We start from the raw sequence: 13,676 nt of genomic DNA, 5'->3' as shown, positions 1-13,676 counted from the left end.
AAACTTAAAGACCCATATTTATCATATTTATAAAGAAAACATAGTTAAAATTAGATATTTCAGCTCCCGTGTTTAGGCCTACAGTTCCATTTGAGTCCGGAATATTTGTATTCCGTTGTGTAGTTTTCCTAAACACGGGATCTGAAATAATTAATTTTAACTATGTTCTCTTCATAAATACGGGTATTATTATGTAACACAAGAAAAAATGAGGATAATTAAATTTGTTTAATGATTTTTCTTCCAACGTGTTATTTATATCAAAATAATATAAAAATTACTCATAATCATTTTCTTCTTTTAGTGTGTCTTGGTGCTGTATCCGCTGGAACCGCCTTAGCTTGGACATCTCCTGTTCTACCACAAATAAGTGTTGATCCAACAATTAATATAACTGCAAATTCAACGAACAGTGATGAGCTTCGATTAACTGTTGGTGAACGTAAGTACATAAAATCAATTATTTATTTTTTTAATTATAAAGTCATTAAATATCAATTGATTTGTTAACAACTTATAAATTTAACGGTACTTCACCTGACCCCATCAATTTATCTTAATTCATTTAAAAGTAATTAACTTTATTTAACTATTAAACATTAATTGCTTCATATCGTTAATTATGGGAATTGATTTAAATGTTTTAAATATTGCAAAGTAGTAGGTGTGTATAAAAGGTGTTTTCCATTTAACGAGATTGATAACTTTAATAATAATTCAAGATAGAAATATTGTTCAAATGAGTTTTTAATTATTAAAATGTGATAATGATAATTTCAAAGCATTCATTTTTAAATGCCATTTCCGCCATATGCCTGTAAACCGCAACAAACATTCCGTTTTTTATATTTAATGGTGATTCTCTAATGGCTTCAGAATTCTCTTCTTTTTACATATGACAATGTAGGTTCTTATTGAAAACATTCAACCAGAAATGAGCTTCATCACTTAGCACAGAAAAATGGACGAATTGTTCTTTGAACTTCTAGAGCAGATTTATTTTTTTTCAAAGTAAATTTCCAAAATGTAAAAGCGTTGCACTGATACAAAACGATTCGTGATAGTTTTCCAAAACCTTGCTGGATGGAAGTGTCAACTCAGTTTGACATTTAAACTGTCAAACCACAGACAGCAAACATGGAAACTTCTTATACAGCTTTAAGAGACACCCGTTGAGCATTTAAACCAATTGAAAAGAAAAACGGAATTGAAATGATGAATTTTGAAATTATGTAGTTTTAGTAACAAATTAAACTAAAAAACCTAACGATATACAAAAATAATTCAAGTAATGTTATTGAAGAATTCCAAAACTCGATAGATTTTCTCCAAAACTGACCTTAACAAGTCAAGATATCCAAATAAGTTGAGGAATACTTGACAAACACTTTAAAGTGCAAAATCAATAAGAAGACTCTAAGCATTGAAAAGGTCAAAAAATAAGCTTATGGCGATAGGGAACAGAAATAGTAGAGAACATGTCCATAATTCAGGTTATTTGTACTACAGTTAAGTGCTTTCAATCTATTATAAGGCGAAGTACTCCTCCTTAGCGCAATTTTACCCAGTTTAATATTTGTTAACACTTTTCAATATTCAGATCAGAATTTCAAAGTCAATGTTTTTATTAAATCTCGGTATCGGTTTAGTTCATAGTTTCTGATTTATAAATTACAAATAAAATAAAAATAAATTAGGTGGCTCAACAGTCCGTTGATAACTTGGGCCTAGTGACTTAAGATTCTAAACTATTCTTTTGTGCGAGTAATGTTCTCAGGGATGAAGGAAACCTACAGTTTTAAGCCGATTTCGGAAGTCTAATTTGAGAAAGCCTTTTTCAAGACAAGAGTTACTCTTCTAGTATTTGTCAGTTCCTTGCCAAGAGACAGTACCCCTGAAAAAACTTAAGATGGCACAGGCAGGGTTTGGACCCAAGACTTCTAGCATGACAGCCTAACAAACTAACTATCATAAATACGTACATACGAAGGTTACACAAGAAAACCACAACATTTTCCAGTTTTTCCAATAATTACGACAATCGGTCAGGTGCAATAAAATATGAATCAGTATTGAACATTTAATGCAATCAAAAAGAAGCCTCTTGTTGTTAAATTCATTATCTACTTCTGTAATATTAACTTATGTCAAGTTAAGCCACTTGAATGTAGTTAAAAGTTAATCATAAAACTATAAAACACCCCACATGACACTTTTATTAGACCCATAAAATAATAATTCCGTGTTTCTACCCTACCAAGTATGCAATTTACTTTAGCTGTATACATAAACCTATCTTACCTGCAATTGTTATGGTGATTTATTAAGTGTAAAGTATTTACACCTTTGAATTGTATTTATATTCAAGTAGATATAAGTAAATATAAATGACAAATAACGGCACGATAAAAAGCCTGAGTGACGATGATGTATTTATTTGTCAAGCAATCAAGAAAGTTTGTTAAGTATTACATCAAATAAAAAATAGTCTATCAATAAAAGAGATAATTATAATTAACATTTGAATGAATCAATAAATAAAATTTATGAATCAATCATAAGCTGGGAATATTTATTCACTTTTTTTGTTGTTTTCAATTATTTTTAGTTACTTACTTTAATATTTTGTTGTATTTAAAATTCAATAAATTTTAAACGATTTTTAATCAATATATTGACAGACATCTGTTGATTGACAACAGATGTATATGAACCTCTTTAAGCCTTTTATTGCTTAAGTGATTTTATTTTGTGTATGTCATTTTTTTATCATTCTATGTCCGGTTTGCGTCATAAGACTTAAATGCATTTAAGTTAAATGACATTTGAAATTTTATTGATTACATTTTTATAAGAATAGGAAGGAAATAATTTCATTAGAGTCAATTCCAAAGTATAGAATTTTCTGTTGACTGTTTTAAATATTTGTTTAAATTGTAAAAATGATGGTTAAACAAAAAGGTAATGCAAGATCTTCAATACAGGGCTTTTACCTTAGGCCAAATTTAAATATGTAAATCTGTAACTATTCGCTTGAGAAATAAATAAACCCAGAAACTTCCAGCCATACTCTCTTTTGAGGACACTGACAAATTTGTCATACGAAAGATAACTTTTATTGAAATAACGTCTATGAATTTCTTGCAAAATAGGATATATCGCTAAGAACTGATAGACGTCTTCATTTTAATTTAAGTTACACAAGCAACAAACAGCCTTAATATCATTTAGAAATGGTCTAAAATTAAGTTCAAAAATGTCTGTTTTGACTTAAAATCAAAGAGCAGAAAGATCCCTTCAAATATAATTGTTTTCACCTATATTTTAATTTAAAGTTTTATGCAAGCCCCAGAGGTAACCTCCCTTGCCTTGTCAATATGCATCAAATACCTCTGTTCGTCTACATTTGCAATGCACTCATACAAAATATTTTGCCATTCTGCCACATTGATTGTACTTAAAATGAAAGGGACATGATGTTCCAAAGCAAGTTCTTGCCAATTCTAAAAGGAATATACCTGCATTGAAGAGAAACAAGGGGTTTTCTTTTGTGTAAATTGTTGTTAAAAAATAAACGTTAGCCTTCAGGTTTTGCAAAAAAATTAAAGGTAAACTGGACTCAACGTAGATAACATAGTTTAGAGTACTCGAGAATATTTCGGATTTTTCAATAACTTCCATACATTGATAGCCGTACACTTCATTACCATAGCAGAAATAGGTGTTAAATGTGGCGTTGAACGCTATGAATTTGGACGTTTCGTCCACAAAAGGCTTTGAAAAAATTGCAACCACAAGTTTCTGTCAAACCGAGTTTTGTGCCCGAATGTCATTATTTAATTTTTGCAGAATACATTTTTAGATCCGATTTATGGGAAATACCTTGAGCTTTTTTATTTGAAGCTGAAGTGTCACCTGCTTTTCAACAAAAATGACAAAGTCATCAGCATATGATAACATTTTTGAAAATATATCGTTTTTAAACAACTCGACACCAGTTTCTGACCAAAATGAATTTGACTCATTTTCCCATCATATACCACTGAATACTTCTGCAACTTTTTAATTTTTTGAAAACGAATATTGACGAAACATTGGCAACAAATTTCAAAAGAGAGATGAAAACACTATCAATGGAACTGGCGGAGTTTTTCTCTTCTTAGACAGAAAAAAAATCATTCATAAATGCAATATAAAAACGTCGAACGTCATATGCAAAATAAGTCTCTAGGATTTGATGGAATCAGACCAATTGATATAAAAAGCTATTAAGTTGTCTATGCTCCTATTTTATGTAAATTAATTAATTTGAGTATAACTCCATCAAAAATTCCATCTACCTTAAGAACAGCAGTTGTAAGGCCGATTTACGAAGGAGTAGCAAGGGACCCACAAAACAACTGTAGGCCTATATCAATTCTTCCAGTTGTTGAAAATTGTTTGGAAGGTGTGACTGCCAATAGGTTACAAGGTTTTATTCACAAACATGCATTGATTCATAAAAGCCAGTATGGTTTTCAGAAGGGTAAAAATACAGGAAAGTTACTTGGTGAGTTTGCGAATTGTGTCAACTAAAGTTTAGATAAGTGACATAACGTATTAGTAATCTTCATGGACTTCAGCAAGGCGTTTGACACATTAAATCACTCAAATCTTATTGAAGCTCTAAGAAAAATTCGTGGCTCTATGGCTGATTTGCTGACAGATTATCCGCAAAAAAGAACATTTAGTATTAAAATCAAAGATGTAGTTCCGCAGGGATCTAAACTGTGTCCAATTTTGTTTGTCTTATACGCCAACGAATTGCTACGACTCTTCAAACAGATTATTCCCTTCGCTTTTGCTGATGATATGGCTGTTGTAATTCGTCATAGTTAATTCAAGAAGAATTCAACATGGCAGTAAGATGGTGTCACGACAATGGTAATCAATGCATCAAAAACAAAAATGATGCATATCAGAAGTCCACAGTTTAAACCGACAAACCAAAAGATTTATTTACAGAATGATGAATGAAACTACAACAACTACGGAAGACGTAAACTTCAACACACCGTACCAAGTATAATCAACGGAACTTTTAAATTGCATTTTATATAAAATCGTAAACTTTGCTTACTTTTATTTTAATATAATTGATAAATATTCTTCTGCAGACAAACTTTGGCTTCGCAGATACTATTGTTAAACCATGATCAGATAAATAAATGGAAAAAAAATACCGATACCAAAAACATTTCACTTTACGCTTTTGAAAACATTAAGTTTGAATCTAGCAAAACCTTTCAGCATACTTTTTAATACATGACTTCAGACGGATAGTTATTTCCGTACATTACTCCTGTTCATAAATTTGGTTCTGGGCAATGTGCAACAATCATGTTGCAAAATTTTAATCCATTTCAAAGCTTTTTGAATCATTTCAGCGTCTTTTAGTTTTTTTTTTTTTCAAATTTTTCGTTAATGAAATGAAAAATGGGCAAGTTTATCAATTCAATGGCAGCTGTCAAAAACACCAACTCCAAAAAAAGTATTGCCAGATTTAAAACCAATCGTACCAACACCAGTTAGAATATAAACTGTTATTAAAAGCTTACTTACGATTGAAGTTAAAAAAACCAATAATGTTTTCAAATTACCAGTTTCCGACCGATTTTTAAACTTGAACATTTTTACTTCAAATGTATGGTTCTTAGAGCGATTAATGTGTGCGCGGGAGTACGTAAATTCGAACTTCGAAAGCCAGTACTTTTTCGGACAACCTTTTTTTGTCGAATGTTTTACAAATAAAAATATAAAAATATGCAGAAAGGACCTTTAACAAAATCTAACATGGTTTTTTTCCGAAATGTTTTCAACTCTTAGATATACATTTAGATAAAACTAAAATGTTAATTCAAGTCCCTACCAAATCTGCATTAAATTGGATTCAAAAGAATAGGATCCAATGTTTATAACTTAAATACGAGTACACGGAAAACAGCATTTGTTCAAAATATCACCAAAAAAGGCGAATTTCCTCACCCTCTAATAATCAACCGGATGTGAAACTGCAACGACAAAATATGATAGGCGGCTCACTTAACTTCAACCTAAGCAGCATTGTAAAATTAGTTTTCGAATAATGTTGTCTTGTATTGTCAAAGCAAAATATATCCCCTTGGCATTATCCGTGAGACTTGAAAGAATGTTGTCTCCCCTTCGGATCTATAGCTATTATCTATAAGGCTTATGTATGCCCATAGCTTGAGTATAACTCTCATTTCTGGGCTGGTGTTAATGCAACTTACTTAAGCCTCTTGGATAGTATTAATTGTAGAACATTTAAATTGATTGGTGATCGTAAAGTTTCTAGTTTCACCTTTTTAAATGTTATTTTAACGGTTTATGCTATCGAGAAATAGTCAGTCGCATTTCTCCCGTCAAACAGTTTAACCATAATACTCGCGCTTCTGTGAATGCTCATCAGTATACACTCGAGTCCAACTTCGATTTTACTGCCAAGTACAGAGATTTGTTCTTTAGCCGTACTACGCGAATATCGAATGCCTTGCCACACTCTGTCTTTATAAATATTCATTAATTCAATACCAATGTGCACCGACATCTAGTTATCCATATTTGGTAGGATTTTTTCATCCCTAGCTTCACCATTAAGGTCATGTTTAGTTATGTAAATCAATTTAAGAAAGTTTTCTTTTGCATGAGCTATGAACTACGAACTGCGAATTGTGGATGTTCGAATATTTTGACTTTATTTCTCTTCGCAGACAGCGACGAATGAATTACTCTTTTCTCGAAACGCGAATAGAGTTTGACAGTTGGTAGCAACCACACCGCAATTCGTTGCTACCAAACTAATTTTACAAATTTTTCTGTTTTTAAGAACGAAATGGTAATTTTATTAAACTTACAATAGTGTCAAATGGTTTCTTTTAATTTAAATGTGGTTTTGTTTGAAATGTACTTTTTTGAAATGTGTAAAATCACTTTTGTTCGTCCATTCGTTGTTCACTCTGTTGTGCAAGGCCCTTAAAACATGGTTCGTCTAGTTCTTGAAACGAATTGATTCGTGTTTCATAATTTTGTTTCTAGTTTCGATAACACCCACTATATCTAAATTTATCATTAATCATTTTAATTTTAAATTTAAAAGTGAGTAGAAACCACAAAACCAAATTTAAAAGTACATTGAAAATATTATCTACATTTGTTGTTAAATTTGAGATAAAAGATATTCGGTCCCTATACGCACAAATCCGTGAAATACGTTATATGTTTGTTACCAAATGTCATTAAAAGATAACATTCTTTTCAATTAAAAGGAAATAAGCATAACACTTATAAATAAATAAATAACGTATACGTCCAAGTCACCCTTCCAAAAAACATTATGTAATTGTTACTAATTACTTAAATCAAGAATAAGTATTCTTAAAGCGAAACTTAGCCTTAATATCATCTTCAATATATATATATACACTAATATGTACTTAAATGGATTACTATATACGGTTTCGTTTTACATTTTGAAACTTTTAAGGTCAAGTATTGATTAAACTTACCATAGAAATAGGAACAAAATGCAAAAAATTTACAATTTATCCAGGACACGTGCTTTCATATTCATTTCACGCCATAAAGTTATAATCCTTATGACCGAAACGCAAATAATTTCTAAGTAAACAAATGCAATGCAACGCCCTCGCTGCCGGTCCGATGCCAATGCCGGTCCCAGTTCCTGGCATCAGTTTATACAGTAATGTTTTCTTCTATCTATTCGGATAAGGAAAGGATATGCACTTATAAGTCGGTTAAAAACTGTTTGTTTTGCAATTACAAAGGATAATTTATCACTTTGCCCAGCTATTCGCACTAAGAATAAGATTTTCAAGGAAAACCCTAGCATTATGTATGAATATATATGTAAATTATAGGTGAGTGTTGCTTTAAGGATATTTCCAAGACTGCACCTCTATTTACGCTAGAGTTGATTTAATGTGTCTTTATATACGATGAGCAACAGAAGTATATATAGAGAGTCCTGTATATTCTTATTCTTAGGACGAGCAACACTCTACTCTCCTTTAGAATGTTGATATTTAAAAAAATAAAACTATTTGAATGGGTTAGACTGCGTGGAAAGTTTTGCCTTCATTTTATAGAGATAGTTTTTATTTTGTAAATTTCTTATGCAATCAATCAAAATTCAATCCTGTTAATGCTTTTCTTAAACACGTTTGAAGGTTCCTACCTACCTTAATCCCTTTAAATTCGGTTACATGAAACTAGAAAATATAAGCAAATAAGTCTTAAAACTGCAAAGTATCGAATTTAATCGCAAATAGAATATTTTGATAAATTAAGTGCGTTCTATAAATAATTCAACATACAATTTTGTAATTTTTTTTAAGTGCTTACCTAATCGTGTCATTTAAAGTGAAACACATGACATGGAATTTTGATACAGATAAAAAGATAGAAGGAGAATATTTTAAATTGAATTTGGTTAACAGAAATACATATATTTTATTGGACTGGAGTCGTGGTCTAACAAATTTTGATGATCTTTTCTCAAAATCATTAATGGAAAACATTCACTACTGAAAGTTTTATTAGTGAGAGGTTTGTTTAAATTCAATAACCCACGTTGGGATATTCAAAAATATAAAAAAATATTTTAACTGATGATTGATTTCAGTTATTGGACTGTAAATGCAAATGGCTTGTTTATTACAATATAGTAAAAATGTGCATCCGGGATTAAGCATATCGTATAAAATGTGGGTTATTCCCTAAAAAATTATGTAAGTCTAATTGGTTTGGTAATTTAAATTGGATTTCGTTTCCTTAATAGGATTGCCATACAAAAATGTTCAGCCAAGGTTTAAGGGGCATTAAAGATTTTAAAAACAATTATTGGGATATTCGAAAAATGGATTTTATGTAAACTCAGATTATTCTATAAATGTTGACTTTGTAAAATTTTAGTTTAAATTCAGTTATACTTTAGTTATATAGGGGATATTTTTAGCTTTTAATATGTGGGATATTCGACAAAAGCTATGTGGGCTTTAAAAAAGTACATTAGTTTCAATAATTAGCAAGCCATAGAAATTTTTGTTAACACATTTTTAAACTTGTGTTTGGGATATTCGAAAATGTAGGCAGTCTTAAAAAACTTATTCCTTAAGAAAATGTTTTAGACATTGCAGTAATCGGATTGCCATAGATTATTTTTCAGTCCAGGTTTTAGAGGAAATAAAAATTGTAAAAATCAGAAGTGGGATATTCGCCGAATCTAGGATATTTTAAATCAACTAATCCTTCTGATGTAAACTTTGTGAAATTTCAGCTATTCTGTTTTTTATATGAAATATGTTTGGCTTTAAATTTGTGGTATATTCGACATAAACTATGTTGTTTCAAAAAAATGCACCTGGTCTAAGTGAGCCATAGTCTTTTTCTTATAACATTTTGTTCAAGTTCGTATTGGATTTTTGCAACTTTGTTTTTGGAGTAGGTATTCGCAAAAAATTAGACAATCTAAAATAAGTTATTCCCTTAAAAAATGTTTGTATATCATTGCAATAATTGGATTGTCGTATATTAATTTTCAGTCAAAGATTTAAGGTTATCAAAGATTAAAAAAAATATGGGTGGAATATTTGGAAAGTCTGGTTTTTACAAACCCAACTAATCTTTAAAATTTAAGCTTTATAAAATTACAGATTTCTTTCAGCCATTTTGTTTTGTTTGTTTGGCTTTTAGTTTGTGGGACATTCGACATAAGCTATGCGGTTTTAAAAAGTTTACTGGTGCCAGTTATTAGTCAGTTCTAGACTTTTTGTTAACACATTTCTATTTTGTTTAAGTTTGTACTAGATTGTTGTACGTTGATGAATGGGATATTCGAAAAAGTAGGAAATTTAAAATTGGTTTAAATAATTGGGTTACATTAGATGTAGGTAACCGTAAAATATAGTATAGTTTCAGTTATTGTTAATATCGACAGCAAAAAAAAAGGGAATTGAACATTGTAGTTAAAAAATTTGGGATGGTTTGCTAATATTCACACCTCTTATATGAATGGTCAGTCAAAGACTTTTGAAACACATTTTGTAAGATCTTTTAGTTCATACCGATTTTTTGTTCCTATTTTTTGCGACATTAGGGTTATAGAATATGGATGTGGTAGAGAAACAGAAAATTCATAAAATTTCAAGCAAATTTGTTGAAAGACATGTGAAATAATCAAAATCCCATTTGTGGGATATTCTCAAGGTAAAGCAAAAGTGTAGTAAATGTGGCAAGATGGAAAGTGCGTTGGACTGTCATGCGAGAGGTCTTGGGTTCGATCCCTGCCTGTGTCACCTAAAGTTTTATTCACGGGTACTGTAGTGAAAAGGTGCTTTCTGAAGTTAGCAGTTCGGATTCAACAGATAAACTTTAGGTCCCTTTAATCCCTGCAATTACTCGCAATGGTTGAGTATTGTAAGTCACTAGGCCCTGGTTCTTAACGGACTGTTTTGCCACCTTATTTATTCAAAGTAAAAGTGGTTAAAAGATCATAAAGACTCAACAGTTTTCAGTAATAAATGTAGGCATACCTTCGTGTTCTAACCCATTTTTTAAGTTTATTCAGGCCTATCAAGATTGTTGGGATGGTCGCTAAAAAGGGTCCAACAATGTCCGTCAGTAACTCAATGAATTTCAGTATGGGATATTTGCAAAGACAACAAAATTTTAGTGACTGATCTTAAAAGGTCAGTTCATTCAAAAAAAAAACTGTCAGACATTTAGTGTGTTCAACTAATTTTTAAAGGTTTTAAAGATTTTAGAGATTTTTGGAATACTCATCAAAAATGAACGAAACCTGGGTCAATAATGCGTTCATGAAAGCCAATTGGTTTCAATAATTGGTTACTCAAGGAAAAACACATAAAGCTTTAGTTTGGGCTCCAAGAAGACCATTTCTGGGATATTCACAAAAAAATGCAAGTTTATTGAAATATCATAAAATAGCTTTAGAAATCATAGGATCGTAAAAAGGGAATGAATTAAATAATTCATTCGTTTTTATTAATTGTTAAGTCAAAAAATTACATCAGAGGCTATAAAGACTAAATCTATTGGATGTTCACAAAGAAAAGACTATTTTTTAAAAGTTAATATATTTCCAGTAATTATACAGTTACAACCTTTCAAAATTTTGTTTTAGTTCATAGAGATTTTAGGAATTTACCAAATTTGTGGGATATTCGATGAAAAAGAATTTGTTATTTTCAGTTAAACTTGAAAACCTTTTTGAAAGTTAATATCGCAATTATAGAAAATGGGATTTTGGCTAAATTGTTAACCCTTGTTGACATTCAAGCCATATATTGCACGTTTTCGTCTAATAATAAAATATATAATGAATTTACTTGAATAGTTTATAATTTTTTGAAAATACGTTAGTTAATTTTTTTTTTATTTCATGATTTTCCCAGAGACTTGGGTGAGTTCCCTCCTGGCTATTGGTGCCTTTCTAGCGGCTCTACCTACAGGTTACATTGCTGATGCTATTGGACGGAAATACACAGCTCTTCTGATGGATGTGCCATTTATTGTTGCATGGATAATGACAATCTTTGCAAAATCAGCTGGAATGTTGTGTTTGGCTCGTTTCCTTATTGGTGAGACAGATTTGAATTCATTTAATAATTCGAATTAAAAACTTATACAAATTTATTTTAATTAGGAATCTCTACTGGAAGCTTCTGTGTTGTGGCTCCAATGTACATCTCCGAAATTGCAGAAACGTCAATTCGTGGATCTTTGGGAACACTGTTTCAACTTACCCTAAGTTGTGGAATTCTTATGGTCTATTTGGTCGGTGCAGCGGTTTCTTGGAAAGCTTTGAGTGTCTTCTGTCTGTGTATCCCGATAGGTCTGTTTATTGGAATGTGCTTCCTGCCTGAAACTCCAGTTTATCTGCTCAAAAAAGTAAATGATACGCAGAGCCTTGTAGAACGTATGAAAAATTAACACATTCTTCTATTTTCAGGGTCGACGCGGCGATGCAGCTCTCTCTCTGAAATGGCTCTGGGGTCGTTACTGTGATTCTCGATCGGCCATCCAGATTATTCAAACCGACTTGGACTCTGCCGGCAGTGATGCCTCATTCATGGATGTCTTCAGGAATAGGGCCGCCAAGAACGCCCTCATCATTTCAATGCTCCTCATGTTCTTCCAACAATTTTCCGGCGTCAATGCTGTCATCTTCTATACGGTGCCCATTTTCAAGTCTGCCGGAAGTACCCTCAATCCATCGGCGTGCAGTATCATTGTGGGAATAGTTCAAGTCAGCATGACTCTTGCATCCTCATTCCTGATCGAGAGAGCAGGCCGTAAAATTCTGCTGATCTTCAGCAGTATTTGCCAATTAATTTGTTTGACAGTTCTCGGCATCTACTTCGACATGAAGGACAGCGGCAAAGACGTCAGCGAAATTGGATGGTTGCCATTGTTGTCGGTTGTGTTGTTCATGGTCACCTTCTCGCTGGGTTATGGTCCCATTCCTTGGCTAATGATGGGTGAACTCTTCCCGCCAGATGTCAAGGCCACTGCGGTTGCGTTGACAGTTATGTCAAATTGGTTCTCAGTATTCATGGTCACAAAATGTTTCGGCTCAATGGTGGAGGCCTTAGGATCAGATGTCACTTTCTGGTTCTTTGCATTTTGTATGTTTTCAGCAACACTTTACGTCTTTTTCATGGTGTTCGAAACTAAGGGAAAGAGTTCGGCACAAATTCAAATGCTGCTTGGCGCCGAAAAATGAGAGGTTTTTTCAAAATTATGTAAATTATAAGGTTTTAAAATGTTTATGTTCGATAAGTTTGATGAAAGAGTAGAAAGGAAATTATTTTTATTTAAATGTGTCAGGTCAGTAGGATCCTATATATTTTTATTGTATTATGTATTAATTATTGTAATTTATTGTAAATTAATAAATTGAATAAAATAATATATAATTAACTGCATACATATAAACCTAAAAACTATTGTGTATACATTCATGAAATGTAAAAAGAAATATTTCATAGACTGATAAACATGAGAAATTATTAAATTTATTTTTAATAATAAAAAAAATCAACTAAATGGAGAATAAAATAATTAAAATGACAGTTTGAATATCAAATTGTTTAATTTTTATTTTTTCGATTTTTTAGTTAAACAAAATAAATAAAAATAATAAACATACAGAATAATGTGTGTTGTATTTTTTGAAAAATAAGAGATTTATTTTATAATAATAAATCCTATAAATGTACATTTAACTATTATTAAGTTATCTACATACATTATATAATTATCTATATATATATTTTAATAGAAAATATTACTGTATCATATTGTACAATATTATTGAGAATTTTATTTTGTTAATAAAATTATTTTATTTCATATAACAATGAACAATGTCGTTTTTACTTTGATGAAGTCAAAGGAAAATTTATTAACTTTCAAGCTATCAAGCCGAGCATTTTCAGAAGATTGGAATGGGTTGAGGTCAAAGTCTCGAAAATCGGGAATCCCGGAAACCCAGAGTCCCTAGAACCTAGAATCCAGAATACTTTACCTCAAAAACCTAGAAACAAACAAATTTCCAACCCTGAAAATGAAACGAA

The 13,676-nt window shown here is 31.2% G+C and overlaps 1 protein-coding gene across 3 annotated transcripts in view; it reads left to right on the top strand.

Annotated features, from left to right (window-relative positions):
- The window catches only part of LOC129943519 (facilitated trehalose transporter Tret1), a 67,117-nt gene extending 53,996 nt beyond the window's left edge, over positions 1–13,121 (top strand). For all 3 annotated transcript variants that reach the window (XM_056053026.1, XM_056053024.1, XM_056053027.1), the window contains 4 exons: positions 305–442; positions 11,493–11,678; positions 11,744–11,988; positions 12,050–13,121. In XM_056053026.1, the coding sequence (XP_055909001.1) occupies positions 305–442; positions 11,493–11,678; positions 11,744–11,988; positions 12,050–12,823 (1,343 nt within the window). In that variant the 3' untranslated portion in view covers positions 12,824–13,121. The remainder of the gene's footprint in view (positions 1–304; positions 443–11,492; positions 11,679–11,743; positions 11,989–12,049) is intronic.
- The last annotated feature ends 555 nt before the right edge of the window (positions 13,122–13,676 follow it).

This window comes from Eupeodes corollae, chromosome 1, assembly GCF_945859685.1.
Source record: "Eupeodes corollae chromosome 1, idEupCoro1.1, whole genome shotgun sequence".
Lineage (NCBI taxonomy): Eukaryota > Metazoa > Arthropoda > Insecta > Diptera > Syrphidae > Eupeodes > Eupeodes corollae.
Note: the sequence above shows the minus strand (reverse complement) of the source record. Positions and strands in the feature narration are given on the sequence as shown.